This window comes from Eretmochelys imbricata, chromosome 15, assembly GCF_965152235.1.
Source record: "Eretmochelys imbricata isolate rEreImb1 chromosome 15, rEreImb1.hap1, whole genome shotgun sequence".
Classification (NCBI taxonomy): domain Eukaryota; kingdom Metazoa; phylum Chordata; order Testudines; family Cheloniidae; genus Eretmochelys; species Eretmochelys imbricata.
The window spans coordinates 4939897-4957652 of NC_135586.1; the positions used below are offsets into that span (position 1 = coordinate 4939897).

At 47.9% G+C, this 17756-nt stretch overlaps 1 protein-coding gene across 1 annotated transcript in view; it reads right to left on the minus strand.

Annotated features, from left to right (window-relative positions):
* Positions 1 to 562: 562 nt before the first annotated feature.
* Positions 563 to 17756, minus strand: part of RTN4R (reticulon 4 receptor) — a 107748-nt gene continuing 90554 nt past the window's right edge. Inside the window, exon 2 of the mRNA XM_077835340.1 lies at positions 563 to 1992. Within this exon, the coding sequence (XP_077691466.1) occupies positions 563 to 1992 (1430 nt within the window). The remainder of the gene's footprint in view (positions 1993 to 17756) is intronic.

Below are 17756 nucleotides of genomic sequence, written 5' to 3' on the forward strand. Positions count from 1 at the left end.
CTATATATACTGCAATCTCAGTGAAGGAAAAGGCAGCATTCTTCAACAAATGCTGCCCATAAACATGGCATGACGGAAATGAACACAGTAAAACTGCAATATTCATAAACATAGGAGTAAAGTAGCATCAAATGCATCACCTCTGCAAATGGGAACTTGCAACGCCGTTCAGTATGAGTTCAAGTTACAAACAAATTTTAAACATTCTTTCAGGAGCATTTTCTTACATACTCTTTTGTTTTGTTTTGTTTTGTTTTGTGTGTGTGTGTGTATGTGTGTGTGTAAATTATATTTCTTTACCATCTGCTTTAGCAAAAGCTGCTATGTGAGTAAGTGCAGTTTCAAAGACCAAAGGTATAATAACTCACAGGTTTCAGGACAAATAAATTATGTACATCTTGGTTTTGTCTTTTTTTTTTTTTTTTTATAAAGGCATCCAGTTAACTTTTGTGTAACAAAGCTTTCTCGGGGTGTATAGCAGTTTGCTTCACTCTTGCAACATTTATGGAGGTCAGCAAAATTCTGGTGTTAATGTGTCATTGACCAAGGGAAAGAGTTGCTTTTAGCAGAGCAACAGTAAGCTCCACACCAAGAGGGGAAGCAAAAGACTCAGGCTTGAATGTAATGTGGAGCTGTTTCCTTGCTGGGTGAGGCGGCACTGGGCCTTCGACTTGTTTTTTTTAGAGCACCCCTGCCTCTTTTTGGTTGGGACTGTGGAGGGTTGAATGGGAGCTAGGAATTCTGGTTTCAACTTGGTCAATGGAGGGTCTACAACGCTGGGGAAGGTCCCAAAAGGGGAGTCGTTTATCTGCTTGTTGCTCCCATTTTTGGAAGGGTCCGTTTCGATGTACTTGATTTTGGACATGTTCTCCTTATCTTTGAAAGGGTTGTTGGGGGACGGCCGGCTGCTGTGTGAAGATGGACCTGCCTTACCCTTGGCTTCATAAATAAAGGATTTATCAGTTTCCGGTTGGCAGCACTTCTGGGAGCCATCCCGGGAATTTAGTGGGGAGTCGGTGGTTGGCAGTTTGCCAGATCTGGTCTTAGTACTAAAAACACTTGTTCTTATCTGATTGGAAGAGTCGACACATCCTTCCAGGTCGCTGCTCTGCAGTCTTTTGAGGTCTCTCCCTGCCAAGTTAGCGGGCAGATGGCACTCCAGCTCTGATGAAGATCCTTTAAACTGTTTAAACCAATTCCAGAGGGACTGAGCCTGACAGTCACAGATCCACTGGTTGCCATTTAAACGAAGGTACTGGAGGGACACTAAGGGAGCCATTGTTTCTCCAGAGAGCACCGTCAAGTTGTTATTGAACAGATACAAGGTCATCACTTTCCCAAGGTCATGAAAAGACCTGCGGTGAACCAGGCTGACTCTGTTCTGGTGCAACAGGAGCCGATCCAGGTTGATCAGCCCACGAAAGACATTCTCTGATAAGCTCTTAATTTTATTACCATGCAAAAACAGATAGGTGAGATTTGCAAGATCTAGGAAAGTGTCATCCAGCAGGTTCTGCAGGTTATTATCCTGAAGGTAGAGATGCTGCAAGGAGAACAACCCTCGGAAAAGCCCTGTGGATAGCTCCAGTAGCCCACAGCGATCCAGGTGTAAGGTGTGAAGGTGAATGAGACCCTGGAAAGTGGTGGGATTGATGAACTTCAAGTTCACATTGTCACTGAGGTCTAATTCCTCCAGTTTGTCAAGCCCATAAAATGACCTGGACTCGATGAGGCTGATGTTGTTGGAATGGATCCAAAGGATAGTCATGTTGCGGCAGGAACTGAAGCTGGTGGACCTCACCAGGGTTATCTTGTTGTTGTGCAGGAAGATGCGTTGGGTCTGAATGGGGATCTCAGTGGGGATTACTGTCAGTCCCTGCTGCTGACAGCTTATTGTGATCTTGGGTTCACTGTAGCATACACACGCCCCAGGGCAAGATTCCACTTCCAACTGGATGTTCAAGCAAAGCACCAAAATCAGCAGTTTGCTTCCTAAAGGACAACAAAAATAGAAAGTAAATTAGAGTCAGTTACAGGAGAGCATTTTTCTCTGCAACTCATGTATTAGGCTGAAATTCACCTTTGCAAGTGCATTGCATTAACCACGTGGTATTCGCAAGCAGCGTGTGCCAGGCAGCCAAACAATTACAATAAAGAATTAAAACTCTTCTGCCACTCAACACAATAGTTAAAATCAATGTACGCGTGGAGAGAGAGTCTGAATACTGCATCAGTCTTTCACATTTGGGAGGCCTCAGAGTTAGGCCACAAGTGGAAATTAGTGTTCATATCATTTCTGCATAGTGTGGTATTGCATTGTGTGTTGTGACGATCAGGAAGTGGAGGGAGGTTCTGGATAAATGTCCTAACACAGAGACAGTCCCTACCCCAAAGTAGTAAATAGCCTTACTCCCTTGGGGCATTTCTTTCCATGGCAGAATCACCGCCCCATTAAGCACTATTCAACACTAGGACCAGGTCTACGCTACAGCCCTATATCGGTATAACGACGACGCTCAAGGGGGTGACAAATCCACACCCCTGAGTGATGTAGTTACACTAACCTAACTCCCGTGTAGACAGTGTTATATTGGTGGGATAGCACTATGCTGGCTGCATTGCTGTACATGAAGACAAGCCCTCTGCTCAAGAGTGGCCCAGGGCTGGGATGGCAGAGGGTGCAGTAGGCAGGCATGGGTTGCATTGTGCCGGTGTTACCCTTTTAGTTCCTCTTAGTCTGGCACACCACAAGCCATGCTGCACCCTCTGCTATCCCAGCCCTCCCCCAGCCCCCCAAGCAGGTACATGAACGTACAGAAATGTGAACTAGCATCTCTTCTTGTGCCTTTCCATCAGCTGTCTCTCTGCACTAACCCCTTTGTTCTGCAGGAAATGATTGCATCCGACTCTCAGAAGAACTGACAAGCCAAGCATGTTTATAGAGAGACACTAGGGCATTGGGCTTCATTTCTGCCTCTTCTAATACTGACCATTTTGCAGCCAAGTGCTGTGTGATCTCATACCTTGGCCTTCCCTTTTCTCCAAGAAAGTCCATGGAGTACCTCTGAAAGAGCAGTGGGGTATGGCTTATTTTTGCCAGAGGGTGACACTGTGCTGGGGGGAGGTTGTGTCCAGCCAGATTCAAGGACCCCTGAGAGTTTGCATCACAGGAGAAAAGGAGTACTTGTGGCACCTTAGAGACTAACCAATTTATTTGAGCATAAGCTTTTGTGAGCTACAGCTCACTTCATTGGACGAAAGCTTATGCTCAAATAAATTGGTTAGTCTCTAAGGTGCCACAAGTACTCCTTTTCTTTTTGCGAATACAGACTAACACGGCTGTTACTCTGAAACCCATCACAGGAGAATCTTTCATTTGTGCTTTGCATGCAATGAGTGTGAAATGGCAACACATTTGCATGCTGAATCTCAGCCCCACTCCTTCCCAGAGCCCAGCCCCACAAGGTGCTGGGGCCCAGACCCTCAAATGGGAGTTACATGCCTCAATACCTTTGAGGATCTGGGCTTGTGTGCTTTCAACTCTCACTGAAACTGGTGAGAGCTGAGAGCAGTCAGCTCTCACAGGGCCCAGCCCCAAATACGCATTAGCAAAAAACTCACAATGCAAGCTGGGTGACTTTTGAGGTGCATGCATGATCAGATTAATCTTTCATGGGCCCTGGCACCTGGACCGTGGCCCCTCCCTTGCCCCCCCCCAAAGCCTGTCTCCTGCTTGGCATCTTCCCCACAAGGCCCTGCCTTGCCACTTGCACAGAGGGAGGGAGCAGAGAGGAGCAAGCAGGGGGTGAGAGGGTGGAGAGGAACAAGAGATGGGCAGGGCCTCAGGGGGAAGGGGCCAAGTGGGGGCAGGGCCTTAGGGCAGAGCACAAGTGGAGGGGGGAAGGGGCAGTGCCATGGTCCGGCACCAGGGCCCTTTCTGAGTGTGGGGCCGGCACCATGGCGCCATTGTAAACCTGGTACCGGGTGCATGCCTGGTAGTGAAACGAGGCACACTACAGGCAACAGATCCAGTGAGTTCTCCTCTCTCCGTAACCCAGAAACCCACAGGGAGACATTGAAGTGCCCCACCACTCACAGCAAAAGATGCATCTTACTCTGGGCCCATTACACTAGCGCGAACTACAGGCTGAGACTAGCCTGAGGAACCGGGGAAGGCATTTTTAACAGGGCCCTCCTAGTAATTCGCTGCCATGGAATGAGGGTGGTCCCTCTAACTAATCTGCTGAGCCATGATCTGAAAGCAGCACATGCCCCTTTGTGAAATGCCCCGTGCCATTCGGGCCACGTGATCGTGTTCCTTTCTGTGTCACGTGTCTCCTTTCCAGCTCATCACAGCATCTGGAGCGAAGGGACAAAGAGCATCTTTCTATGTTCGTTTCTAGGGCAGGTTTGGTCTTTGTGAAGAAACCGGAAATGTTGGTCATGCATTTTAATGCCTCTTTATAGCTAAATTTAAAGTAGTAGCTTGAGAGTAGAGATCAGAGAGCTGGGCAGACCAAGACACTGACACAAAACTGGACAAATTAGCAAGACACAGAGAGAGTCCTGGTAGTTCCAGCCAACATATGTGCAGTGGAATCAAAACACCGCTCTCGAATGGCGGAATGCATTTCACAGGCAAGCCTGAAAGCTGATACTGTATCTAATGCAATCTCCTCACCTCTGAGTCTAAGTAGCAACTTCAAACTCAGATGATAAGAGCATAAATCATATGGAAATTCCACCAAACTGTTTACTGAAGCAACGACAAAGGTATCAAAGTGGCTGAGGGGGAAGAGTCTCTTTCACGTGATAAAAGGCTGGAAACCAAGACACATGCTTTACTCCTGTCATAAGAATTCACTCGGCACAGCTAATAAATCGGTAGCTGATCCAATATTCCCACACAGACATGAGATTCCTATACATCATATTTCACTTGGGAGATGACACCGACCCAGCACATTGGGATAATATGAGTCTGATATTATTATCTGCTGTGCCTCCCTGGAAGGTTGCATGTTGAGCTCAGTATTATGACACATTCTGGCTGGCTTGTCATGTTTTGACACATCCTTTCCCATTGTATGGAGTAAAGTAACACAAAGCAACTGAAGTCTCCTGCTGGGGAGGTGTCACACCAGGAGGAGCCTCCTGGGAAATTAAAACAATCCTGGCATCTCTCTGGCCAGCACAATTCCTCTCCCGCTAAGAAAGAAAAATTGCAGGAAAGGACATATGTTTTTCTGGAGGTTTCTTCAGCATCGTGATTCATAGCATCAGGGGGTCAGGGATGGCGCTCGATTGGTGGAATTCAGTCAGCACCACAACAGCATCCGCTCCATTGTAACACAGCATCCAGCTATACGTATTGCCTGGGAAATCAGGGCTGCTTCCAGCTCTTCCTCACCGGCATTTACAATAGTGCAGGGCCTAAAACCTACCTGGGAGCAAATCGAACGTCTCCCTGGATGCATCACAGGTGCCCTGCCAGTATGGGAGGGAGGCACAACGTAACCAATGCAGACGGCAGATTTTAGACAGGGGACGGGCTGGGAATGCTTGTGAATATACCCCTCCTCCTGCGCACAAGGGATCGGGATGTCATGTCAATATATGCCCCACCCCCCCGCATCCCCATCCCCATCCTCAGAGCTATATCACCTGCTTTCAGTACTGTCCATTCAGGTGTTTTGTACCGTTGTGCAGTGAGGGCCCCGCAGGTCCCTGGTGGTGGACACAGCTGCTGGCTGTCTGCCCCGGCCTAGCCCCAATCTCTTGGCCTACGGAGCCAGAGGCGTGGCAGTGTTTCTTCCCAGCCCACAGGAGCAGAAGGAAGGTGACAGGTCTTGCTTCTGCTGCTGGCAGCCTGTCAGTGACTCTGATTCCTGGCTGCTAGAGAAGCAGCAGACGGGAAGTAATTCTCTGCTGCTCTGGCTTTTAATTAGTGAGCTCGGTGCTAGCAAGTGGCTCAGATAAGCTCATTTCACCACAGACAGCTCCTGTCAATGGTCTCCCAAGCCTTTTCTCGCTTCCAATTTGTTTCCCTTTGTTGGGCTGGGCCCTGTGCTCACAGGGCTCATTGACACTTAGCTGCGCCGGTCACCAGGAGCCTGACCGTCTTCCCCAGCCATCAGAGAGGGACCCAGGATAGGCTGCTGAGGTCCACGCCAGTGCTGCAGCCCCCAGCAATGGAAGAGTTCAGCGTAGGGCTGCCAATTTTGGTTGGCCGTATTCCTGGAGGCTTTGTCACATGACATCATCTTTAATTAAAGATTCAGCTTTAATTCCTGGAGACTCCAGGACAGTCCTGGAGGGCTGGCAACCCTGGTTCAGTGGGGCAGGGGCACTCGCTCTCCTCCCAGCCCCCATTCTGAGGGCACAGCAGCTATGTCAGTCCTTGAACGTGCACTGCACTTGCCACCCCAGCCCAGGTCCCAGGGACGATCCACCCCAGGAAGACCAGGAGCTCCCCTAAGATGCGCCTTTGTCTCTGCATGTCGTCCCCTCTGCCCCCGCTGCCATGGCATTTCCTCTGGAAAAAACAGCCCCCTCCCAGTGTCCCAGCCTATAGGCGGGACTTTGACTGGGAGCTGGAACATGGAGCCGGGATCTGTTTAAAAGACATGTGCGTGTTTTTGATTGTGTGTGGGTAGTAGGTGTGTGGGGATTTGTGTGTGATTGTGGGTGGACGACATGTGTAGGAAGCGTGTGGATGTTTGTCTCTGCCACCTTTTGTGATCTGATCACACGCCTCGCAATATTTGATTTCTTCCTTAAAGCCTCAGCTCTTGGACTGAGGTGAGATCTTGTGTTTCCACTAAAAAAAAGTAAGTTTAAAAAAAAAGTTTCTAGCCCTTTTGGCTGAGAAGAACACTGGGGAAACATGGCCCCTGGATGCTCAGAAGGCAAATCGACAGAACGGGGATTATTTAGTTTTAAATCTTATGATTTTTGGAACCTGACTCATTATTTTTGAAAGCTGGGGCCGGACAATGCAGCTGTGTGCAAGTGTGTAGGCTAGTGTGTTTCCAGGTGTGTGTCATGTGGGGTGTGTGTTTCTGAGTGTACCTGTGCATGATAGTATGTAAGAGGTATGTGTGTGTTTCTGTGTGTAGGATAGAGCGTTTGTGTATGTGCATTTGTCAGTGTGCATGTGTGTGTAGGTGGGCATGTTTGTGAGTGTGTGTTGGCAAGTGTGCTATGTTTAGGAGTAGCAGTAGTATTTGTACTGAGGTAGCCCCTAGGAGCACAGTCATGACCTAGGCCCCACCGTGTCGGGCACTGTACAAACAGAATAGAGACAGTCGCTGCCCCAAGGAGCTAACAGTCTAAGGGTATGTCTACACTACGGAATTAGGTCGAATTTATAGAAGTCGGTTTTTTAGAAATTGGTTTTATATATTCGAGTGTGTGTGTCCCCACAGAAAATGCTCTAAGTGCATTAACTCGGCGGAGTGCTTCCACAGTACCGAGGCTAGAGTCGACTTCTGGAGCATTGCACTGTGGGTAGCTATCCCACAGTTCCCGCAGTCTCCGCTGCCCACTGGAATTCTGGGTTGAGATCCCAATGCCTGGTGGGGCAAAAAACATTGTCGCGGGTGATTCTGGGTACATATTGTCAGGCCCCCATTCCCTCCCTCCCTCCCTCCGTGAAAGCAAGGGCAGACAATCGTTTCGCGCCTTTTTTCCTGAGTTACCTGTGCAGACGCCATACCACGGCAAGCATGGAGCCTGCTCAGGTAACCGTCACCCTATGTCTCCTGGGTGCTGGCAGATGCGGTACTGCATTGCTACACAGCAGCATCAACCCCTTGCCTTGTGGCAGCAGACGGTACAGTACGACTGGTAGCCATCATCGTCATGTCTGAGGTGCTCCTGGCCACGTCGGCCGGGAGCGCCTGGGCAGACATGGGTGCAGGGACTAAATTTGGAGTGACTTGACCAGGTCATTCTCTTTAGTCCTGCAGTCAGTCCTATTGAACTGTCTTATGGTGAGCAGGCAGGCGATACGGATTGCTAGCAGTCCTATTGCATCATCTTCTGCCGGGCAGCCATGAGATGTGGATAGCATGCAGTCCTTCTGCACCGTCTGCTGCCAGCCAAAGATGTAAAAGATAGATGGAGTGGATCAAAACAAGAAATAGACCAGATTTGTTTTGTACTCATTTGTTTCCCCCCCTTCCCCCGTCTAGGGGACTCATTCCTCTAGGTCACACTGCAGTCACTCACAGGGAAGGTGCAGCGAGGTAAATCTAGCCATGTATCAATCAGAGGCCAGACTAACCTCCTTGTTCCAATAAGAACAATAACTTAGGTACACCATTTCTTATTGGAACCCTCCGTAAAGTCCTGCCTGAAATACTCCTTGATGTAAAGCCACCCCCTTTGTTGATTTTAGCTCCCTGAAGCCAACCCTGTAAGCCATGTCATCAGTCGCCCCTCCCTCCGTCAGAGCAACGGCAGACAATCATTCCGCGCCTTTTTTCTGTGCTAACGCCATACCAAGGCAAGCATGGAGGCCGCTCAACTCACTTTGGCAATTAGGAGCACATTAAACACCACACGCATTATCCAGCAGTATATGCAGCACCAGAACCTGGCAGAGCGATACCGGGCGAGGAGGCGACGTCAGTGCGGTCGCGTGAGTGATCAGGACATGGACACAGATTTCTCTGAAAGCATGGGCCCTGCCAATGCATGCATCATGGTGCTAATGGGGCAGGTTCATGCTGTGGAATGCCGATTCTGGGCTCGGGAAACAAGCACAGACTGGTGGGACCGCATAGTGTTGCAGGTCTGGGATGATTTCCAGTGGCTGCGAAACTTTCACATGCGTAACGGCACTTTCATGGAACTTTGTGACTTGTTTTCTCCTGCCCTGAAGCGCATGAATACCAAGATCAGAGCAGACCTTACAGTTGAGAAGCAAGTGGCGATAGCCCTGTGGAAGCTTGCAACGCCAGATAGCTACCGGTCAGTTGGGAATCAATTTGGAGTGGGCAAATCTACTGTGGGGGCTGCTGTGATGCAGGTAGCCCATGCAATCAAAGATCTGCTGATATCAAGGGTAGTGACCCTGGGAAATGTGCAGATCATAGTGGATGGCTTTGCTGCAATGGGATTCCCTAACTGTGGTGGGGCCATAGACGGAAGCCATATTCCTATTTTGGCACAGGAGCACCAAGCCGGCGAGTACATAAACCGCAAGGGGTACTTTTCAATTGTGCTGCAAGCTCTGGTGGATCGCAAGGGACGTTTCACCAACATCAATGTGGGATGGCCAGGAAAGGTACATGATGCTTGCATCTTCAGGAACTCTGATCTGTTTCAAAAGCTGCAGGAAGGGACTTTATTCCCAGACCAGAAAATAACTGTTGGGGACGTTGAAATGCCTATATGTATCCTTGGGGACCCAGCCTACCCCTTAATGCCATTGCTCATGAGGCTGCACACAGGCAGCCTGGACAGTAGTCAGGAGCTGTTCAACTACAGGCTGAGCAAGTGCAGAATGGTGGTAGAATGTGCATTTGGACGTTTAAAGGCGCGCTGGCGCAGTTTACTGACTCGCTTAGACCTCAGCTAAACCAATATTCCCACTGTTATTACTGCTTGCTGTGTGCTCCACAAAATCTGTGAGAGTAAGGGGGAGACATTTATGGTGGGGTGGGAGGTTGAGGCAAATCACCTGGCTGCTGGTTACGCGCAGCCAAACACCAGGGCGGTTAGAAGAGCACAGGAGGGCGCGGTACGCATCAGAGAAGCTTTGAAAACCAGTTTCATGACTGGCCAGGCTATGGTGTGAAAGTTCTGTTTGTTTCTCCTTGATGAAACCCCCCGCCCCTTGGTTCACTCTACTTCCTGCAAGCTAACCACCCTCCCCTCCTCCCTTCGATCACCGCTTGCAGAGGCAATAAAGTCATTGTTGCTTCACATTCATGCATTCTTTATTCATTCATCACACAAATAGGGAGACGACTACCAAGGAAGCCCAGGAGGGGTGGTGGAGGAGGGAAGGAAAATGCCACACAGCACTTTAAAAGTTTACAACTCTAAAATTTATTGAATGCCAGCCTTCTTTTTTTTGGGGCAATCCTCTGTGGTGGAGTGGCTGCTTGGCCGGAGGCCCCCCCACCGTGTTCTTGGGCGTCTGGGTGAGGAGGCTATGGAACTTGGGGAGGAGGGCGGTTGGTTACACAGGGGCTGTAGTGGCAGTCTGTGCTCCAGCTGCCTTTGCTGCAGCTCAGCCATACACTAGAGCATACTGGTTTGATCCTCCAGCAGCCTCAGCATTGAATCCTGCCTCCTCTCATCACGCTGCCAGCACATTTGAGCTTCAGCCCTGTCTTCAGCCCGCCACTTACTCTCTTCAGCCCGCCACCTCTCCTCCCGGTCATTTTGTGCTTTCCTGCACTCTGACATTATTTGCCTCCACGCATTCATCTGTGCTCTGTCAGTGTGGGAGGACAGCATGAGCTCAGAGAACATTTCATCACGAGTGCGTTTTTTTTTTCTTTCTAAGCTTCACTAGCCTCTGGGAAGGAGAAGATCCTGTGATCATTGAAACACATGCAGCTGGTGAAGAAAAAAAAAAAAGGGACAGCGGTATTTAAAAAGACACATTTTATGAAACAGTGGCTACAGTCTTTCAGGGTAAACCTTGCTGTTAACATTACATACATAGCACGAGTGCTTTCGTTACCAGGTCGCATTTTGCCTCCCCCCACCACGTGGCTACCCCCTCAACCCTCACCCCTCCCTGTGGCTAACAGCGGGGAACATTTCTGTTCAGCCGCAAGCAAACAGCTCAGCAGGAACGGGCTCCTCTGAATGTCCCCTGAAGAAAAGCACCCTATTTCAACCAGGAGACCATGAATGATATCTCACTCTCCTGAGGATAACACAGAGAGATAAAGAACAGATGTTGTTTGAATGCCAGCAAACATACACTGCAATGCTTTGTTGTTCAATGATTCCCGAGTACGTATTACTGGCCTGGAGTGGTAAAGTGTCCTACCATGAAGGACGCTATAAGGCTGCCCTCCCCAGAAACCTTTTTCAAAGGCTTTGGGAGTACATCCAGGAGAGCCGCGAATGCCAGGGCAAATTCATCTTTTCACATGCTTGCTTTTAAACCATGCTTTTAAAAGGTACACTCACTGGAGGTCCCTTCTCCGCCTGCCGGGTAAAGGAGGCAGCCTTGGGTGGGTTTGGGGGGTACTGGCTCCGGGTCCAGGGTGAGAAACAGTTCCTGGCTGTCGGGAAAACCGGTTTCTCCACTTGCTTGCTGTGAGCTATCTACAGCCTCATCATCTTCGTCCCCAAAACCTGCTTCCATTTTGCCTCCATCTCCATTGAAGGAGTCAAACATCACGGCTGGGGTAGTGGTGGCTGAACCCCCTAAAATGGCATGCAGCTCATCATAGAAGTGGCATGTTTGGGGCTCTGACCTGGAGTGGCCGTTCACCCCTCTGGTTTTCTGATAGGCTTGCCTCAGCTCCTTAAGTTTCACACGGCACTGCTTCGGATCCCTGTTATGGCCTCTGTCCTTCATGCCCTGGGAGATTTTGACAAAGGTTTTGGCATTTCGAAAACTGGTAGCACGGATTCCTCTCCCCATACAGCGATCAGATCCCGTACCTCCCGTTCGGTCCATGCTGGAGCTCTTTTGCGATTCTGGGACTCCATCATGGTCACCTCTGCTGATGAGCTCTGCATGGTCACCTGCAGCTTGCCATGCTGGCCAAACAGGAAATGAGATTCAAAAGTTCGCAGTTCTTTTCCTGTCTACCTGGCCAGTGCATCTGAGTTGAGAGTGCTGTCCAGAGCGGTCACAATGGAGCACTCTGGGATAGCTCCCGGAGGCCAATACCGTCAAATTGTGTCCACAGTACCCCAAATTCGACCCGGCAAGGCCGATTTAAGCGCTAATCCACTTGTCAGGGGTGGAATACGGAAATCGATTTTAAGAGCCCTTTAAGTCGAAATAAAGGGCTTCATCGTGTGGATGGGTGCAGGTTTACATCGATTTAACGCTGCTAAATTCAACCTAAAGTCCTAGTGTAGACCAGGGCTAAAACAAGAGGTGGATACAAACAGACAGGGGAACACAAGGAAACAATGGAAATTGCTCAGCATGATGGGCAGTGGTCTCTGCACACCAGGGGCCTAACCTTTGACAAGTCTGTTGCAGGCATCACAGCAAAAGCAAGTGTTAAGGAGGGACAGTGAGGTAGCTTTGGGGATCTTTGTGGGGAGCTCCTCCCAAACATGAGTGGCCGCCGGAGAGAAAGCATGTAGATGCTTCTTTGAAAATGCAGCAAGTGGGTGATGGAGACTAACATCTCTGACTGTTTGGAGGTGGGAGTCAACATCTGGACAGCGAACGATAGATGACAGGGAGGTGGGGATAGGCTGTGAAGGGCAATCAAAGTAGAGATAGACAGCATATATTTGATGCAACAGAGAGGAGGGAGCTGACACGGCCAAAGCAATAAACTAGGAGACCGCAGCAATGTCCTGAATGGGCGTGAGTCAGGCAAGACGGCATTGGTCGAGAACAGAGAGGAGGACGGTGCAGTAATGGAGGGGTGAGATGACGAGTGTTTGGATGAGGATTTTAGCAGTGGGGATGGACAGAATCTCACAGCTGTTCTGCAGCAAGAACGGGCAAGATTTAGACACATCCTGGATGGGAGGCGCTAGACAGAGGTCGGTGTCGAAGATGACACCCAGGCTACCAGCCTGAGTAACAGGCAGGATGGTAGCACTTCCGAAGAGGCTGAGAAAGGAGGGAATGGGGAGGATTTGGGGGGGATTTTAAGAGCTGTTTCAGACAGTGTGTGTGGGTGTGTACTAGGGGTGTGTGCGTAGGTGGACAGTGTGTGTGCATGTGTTTCCATTTGTATATATGTACGGCCTCCGCCATCTGCCTTTCCTTCTTTCCCTCCCTGTCCCTCCCTCCATCTTCCTCTCCTCCTTCTTTTTCTCTCATCTCCTCCTTGCCCTGCTTTCTAGTTTCCCCACCTTGGGAGCTGACAGATAATGGAGACCCAGCCTGGGGGAACAACAGCCGTGTCTTTGTGGCCTGGACAGCATGTTGTATTCTGTCCATCACCATTCACACCCTGCTGCCTCTGATTACCCCGAGCAAAAGCAGAGAGGAAAGAATCAGAGCTTCAAAGCTCAGCCTGTACGAACAAAGCACAGATACAGCAGGGATGTCACATATACCAGCCAGGACAGTGGCCTGCAACCTCTCAAACCTATGAACAAGGTTAATTGAGCCTGAATAAAGGGGCCCAATCATGGGAAGGGCTGAGCATCTGCAACTCTTGGAAGCCCCAATGGGAGTGGTTGGTGCTCAGAATCCCTTAGGATTGAGCCCCTTAGGTGATGTTAGTTGCTGAGAGAACAAGTGCTTGGGGGATTTTACTTCTGTGAGTTAAAAGGAGGCCTGGTGTCATAGCCTGCTCATAGGGTTGCCAACTTTGTAATATTTAAAAACCGGATACTCCAGCAGGAGTGCCAGAACCTCCCCCGCAGCCCCACCCCTTCCCCCAAGGACCCGCCCCTGCCCTGCCTCTTCTCCTGAGGCCACAACCCAATTTGCTCCTCTTCTCCCCTTCCTGCATTTGGTCGCTGCTCTTTCCCCACTCCTCGGCCTGACACAGGTAGAAGGCAGCCCCAGTTGAGTAGGGGCTGGCACAGGTGACGGCTCGGCACCTCCCCATCTCCCCCACCTATGCTAACTGGACTTTGGGTATCCGGTCAGTAGATCTGACTGAATACGGTCAAGTCCCCTTTTCAATAGGACTTTCTGATTGAAAACCAGACACCTGCCCATGCCCCAGACCGGAGCAAGGCCTTGGCTGTGTGTCTGTTAACCAGCCCATTCCCTTCTCTGTATGCAGAGGGCCCGCAACCCTGCAGGACACTGCCGGCTACACCACTCTGGGAGTCGGAGTCCACAGGGTGGACCCTGCCAGCACCCAGCTGAGAGGTCACTGGTGGGGCATGGCCCCTGATGTTGCCACCTGAACAAGAGAAGGCAGGTAACCAAAGGGATGGGCCTGGGGAGGAAGAGCAGGGGCCCAGCTACGGCGGTGCCTGACTGGCACATTTAGAACTCGTTTTCCCAGATTTCTGCATTGCAAGCCCAGCTGTGGGTTCCAGTTCACCACAGGGCCCCATATCCGTCCAGTCTAATGGCCCTGGATTCTGTCCCACAGATTGGGAGAAAGGAGACAGCAGACTCCTCCACACACCCAGCATGCTCCCCAGCTGCTACAGAAGGATCAACCACTGCACTTCAACACAGAGCCCCAGCCAAAGCCCCACTCCCAGACCAGGCACACCACCTCTACCGCTGTTTCAATCGCCACCCATCCCTGTGGAGGTAAAGACCCTCAGGGTGAGATTGATTTCCAGCTGCAGGAGAGACTATTCCCTTCTCCCTTCCAGATCATGATTAAAATTTTACTGGTTTAAAACACAGTTCCAGTCAAAAGCAAAAGATAAAAAGAAAACTCAGCACCTGGCACCTTCACTCCTTCCAAGAGCTTGGCTTGGAGTTTTGCATTTGTTCCTCCTGAGCTTTCTTTAAAGCCAGAAACCTCCTCCAGTCAAACTGCAGCACTTCCCCTTTGTCTTCTTACAAGTGTTATGACTCATGGAACTGGGAAGCAATTAAAGTGGGTCCATTAGCTGCCTTTCTGCTAGTCCCAGGTGCGATTGCATTGTCAAACACAGCAATTAGAAAGAAAAGGCTCCTGGGGCCTCTAATAGACACTTTGCAAACTTTCTAAGATGCCAAACCAAAATGCAATTTTCTGTAGTTTGCAAAGCCAGAACCTTTCCCTCCTGCTTTCCTCTTGTCTCTATTGATTTGGAGATATTATAATGCAGCTTTACTATAGCGGAGGGTCAATAATCATTTGAATTCACTCCTGGGTGGACATAAAGGGGCTACTTTATAATACAAAACCTTTTGCTGATGCAAACAGCACTTTACTTTTGTTTATAGCATATGGCGTGAGGAGAGTGACTTAATTCCCAGCTGTAAATTGCTATTGTTTGAAATTCACCCTATGGCTTTTAAGCCCATTTTGCAAACTAATGTCAGTTTATCCCCTATTTTTGACTGAGGCAGAAGGATTTTGAGGGGAGCAGGGATTATGTGTTTTAGGTTGAATATGTGCTGGTAGGTTAATGAGGTACAAGTTGGGGGGGGGGGGGGGGCTAGTCTCATGCCAGTAATTACACTGCCCAGAAATTACATCCACATGGAGTGGGGAACAGTACCATATAACCTGATAGGAGCATTCGGGGAGAATCAACCTTATTACCACACCCCCATGGGGGAGAAGCATCCCCCATGAGTGCTAATGGGAACCATGCACCCCCAGCTGGTGGGAAGAGAACAGATCCAATTTGTGTCCAGGGTACTTATAACCCCATATTAGCTACACACTTAAGTGCTACATGCTGAGCCAACCCTTTGAGCTCCGTCTCTATCAACCTTCAGGGCTGCATGTGTGTAGAGAGCCGGTACAATTTAGCTTAACAAAGAGGGGTGGCCTGATTGCAGCCTATAAGTATCTACATGGGGAACAAATATTTAATAATGAGCTCTAACCCAATCCAGTGGCTGGAAGCTAAAGTTAGAGAAAGTCAGACTGAAAATAAGATGTACATTTTTAACTGAGAGAGTAATTAACAACTGGAGCAATTTAATTTGCCAAGGGTTGTGGTGGATTCCCCATTGCTAACAATTTTTAAATCAAGATGGGAAGTGTTTCTAAAAGCTGTGCTCTAGGAATTATTTTGGGGTAAGTCTCTGGCCTGCATGATCTAGGAGGTCAGACTAGATAATCACAGTGGTCCCCGCTGACCTTAGAATCTAGTAATGGGACCTTGGTGGTACCATAATATACATTAATAAAGAAGACATACTTGAAAACTATGTTAAAAGAATGTTATTTGGTTTGCAAAGTCAAGCACTGAAACGTTAGGAAATGCCAGTCCATCAGCGCAACCTTAATTCTGTCTCCTTGTACATCTACCTTGTGCACTGAATGAGGCGTGATCCTGTGGAAAAAATAATAGATGATCATGTAATTAAAGATTGGTCCACAATGTATATGCGCAAGACGAATAGGCAACTGTAAAGCTGGCATTTCCTTCCTTTTGAGTGCTCAACTTTGCAACCTCAATAACATTCTTTTAAGTTTTATATTTGGTATTTAATATCTTAGGGGGGGTATTTTTAAGGAAAAAAGGTAAACACAAGTTCTATGGTGTGCAACCAGGGTGGATAAAAATCAATGATTTAAAAAAAATAAATTCAAAATCTGTTGTTTTATTTAAGTTAGATTGTTTAAAATTTAAATTAAATACATTTTTTCTTTTAAAATAAACCTATTTAAATAAAATTAAAATTATGACAACATACATGAGGACTTAAACTTACCATAAACGTTAAAATAATTTAAATTAAATGAAGAATAATAATATTCAAGCGGCATACGTTTGCTGCCAAAGTTTTAAATAAAGTCAAAGCACTGAACTGGTGGAAGTTGCTGGCTAAGAGTATGTTGAAGGGATAAACCAGCGTTCAACAGCAGTAGCTTCTTCTGCAGGTGTAGAGGGAATATTTTCTCCATTTCAGTTTATTCAGTTAGTTCAATTCAATGACTAGTTCATTCAAAGTTAAGAAACTGATTGAGAGTTAGGAAAGCTTGTTTGCCTCTTCCAGTCTATAAATAAAATCTAAGTGTGACAGCATGAAATTCACTAGTTCTACAATTTCAACGGACACATGGTGACCAGAAACAATCAGTTCAATGCACTAACTACAGATCACATTTCCTGTGTTTCATATATCAGTTAGGTTTCAATGCAAAACATGTTTTGATAAACTTTCTTTTTTTATGTATCCAGCACATTTAAGGTAGATTTATTTAGCTAATAAAAACAATTTTAAAATGCTGTGTTTGTGCATTTTTAATTGAATTCCAAATTCCATCCAAATGCAGCTGGACACAAATCAAAGTAAAGCATTAATCATCACCTTGTAAATAAGAAATGCAACATTCCCCACTTTCCAACATAATAACAACGTAAAAATGAAGAATCTGAATAAATGTATGTTAAGCAATGTAATTGCTTAAATAAACGGTTAGCAAAAAGAAGTATCAAATTATACCAGCAATACGAATCAACCTTTCCTTAAGATAATTAACTGTAAAAATACAAAACAAGGTTTAAATTGATTCTTTAAAGCAAAATTTCTTACTTCTACCCCCCATCATGAAATGTTAGCAGGGTTTGAACCCGAAACCTTCAACATAGACTACTACAACTTGAGCTAAGTGATTAGCTAATAGTAGTAAACAGCTGTTATCTCAGAGGGGAATCACAGCTTGCTGGGGCCATGTGTTAGTTCTGCTAGGAGTTACCCAGGCTGGCTCTATTTCCCCCTAACTACTCCAGCGACCCTCAGGAGTTCCTAGTACTTTGACAGTAGTGGCAGCCCAGACTTGGAATGCTTTTGTTTAGTTATTATGTTGGTAGGCTGTAAGCATTTCCCTAAGGAAATGGCGATTTTTTAACAGCTGATATTTCAGTAAATCTGAAAGGAATTTTATGGGGATCAAAAAAGGCCGTTCTCTAGCCTGAGGGCTTTTCCCCTGACAAATTTCAAAAGCCTTCTGCAAACCATGGAAAAGTGAAAGCTTCTCTAAGAAAAGGTTGAA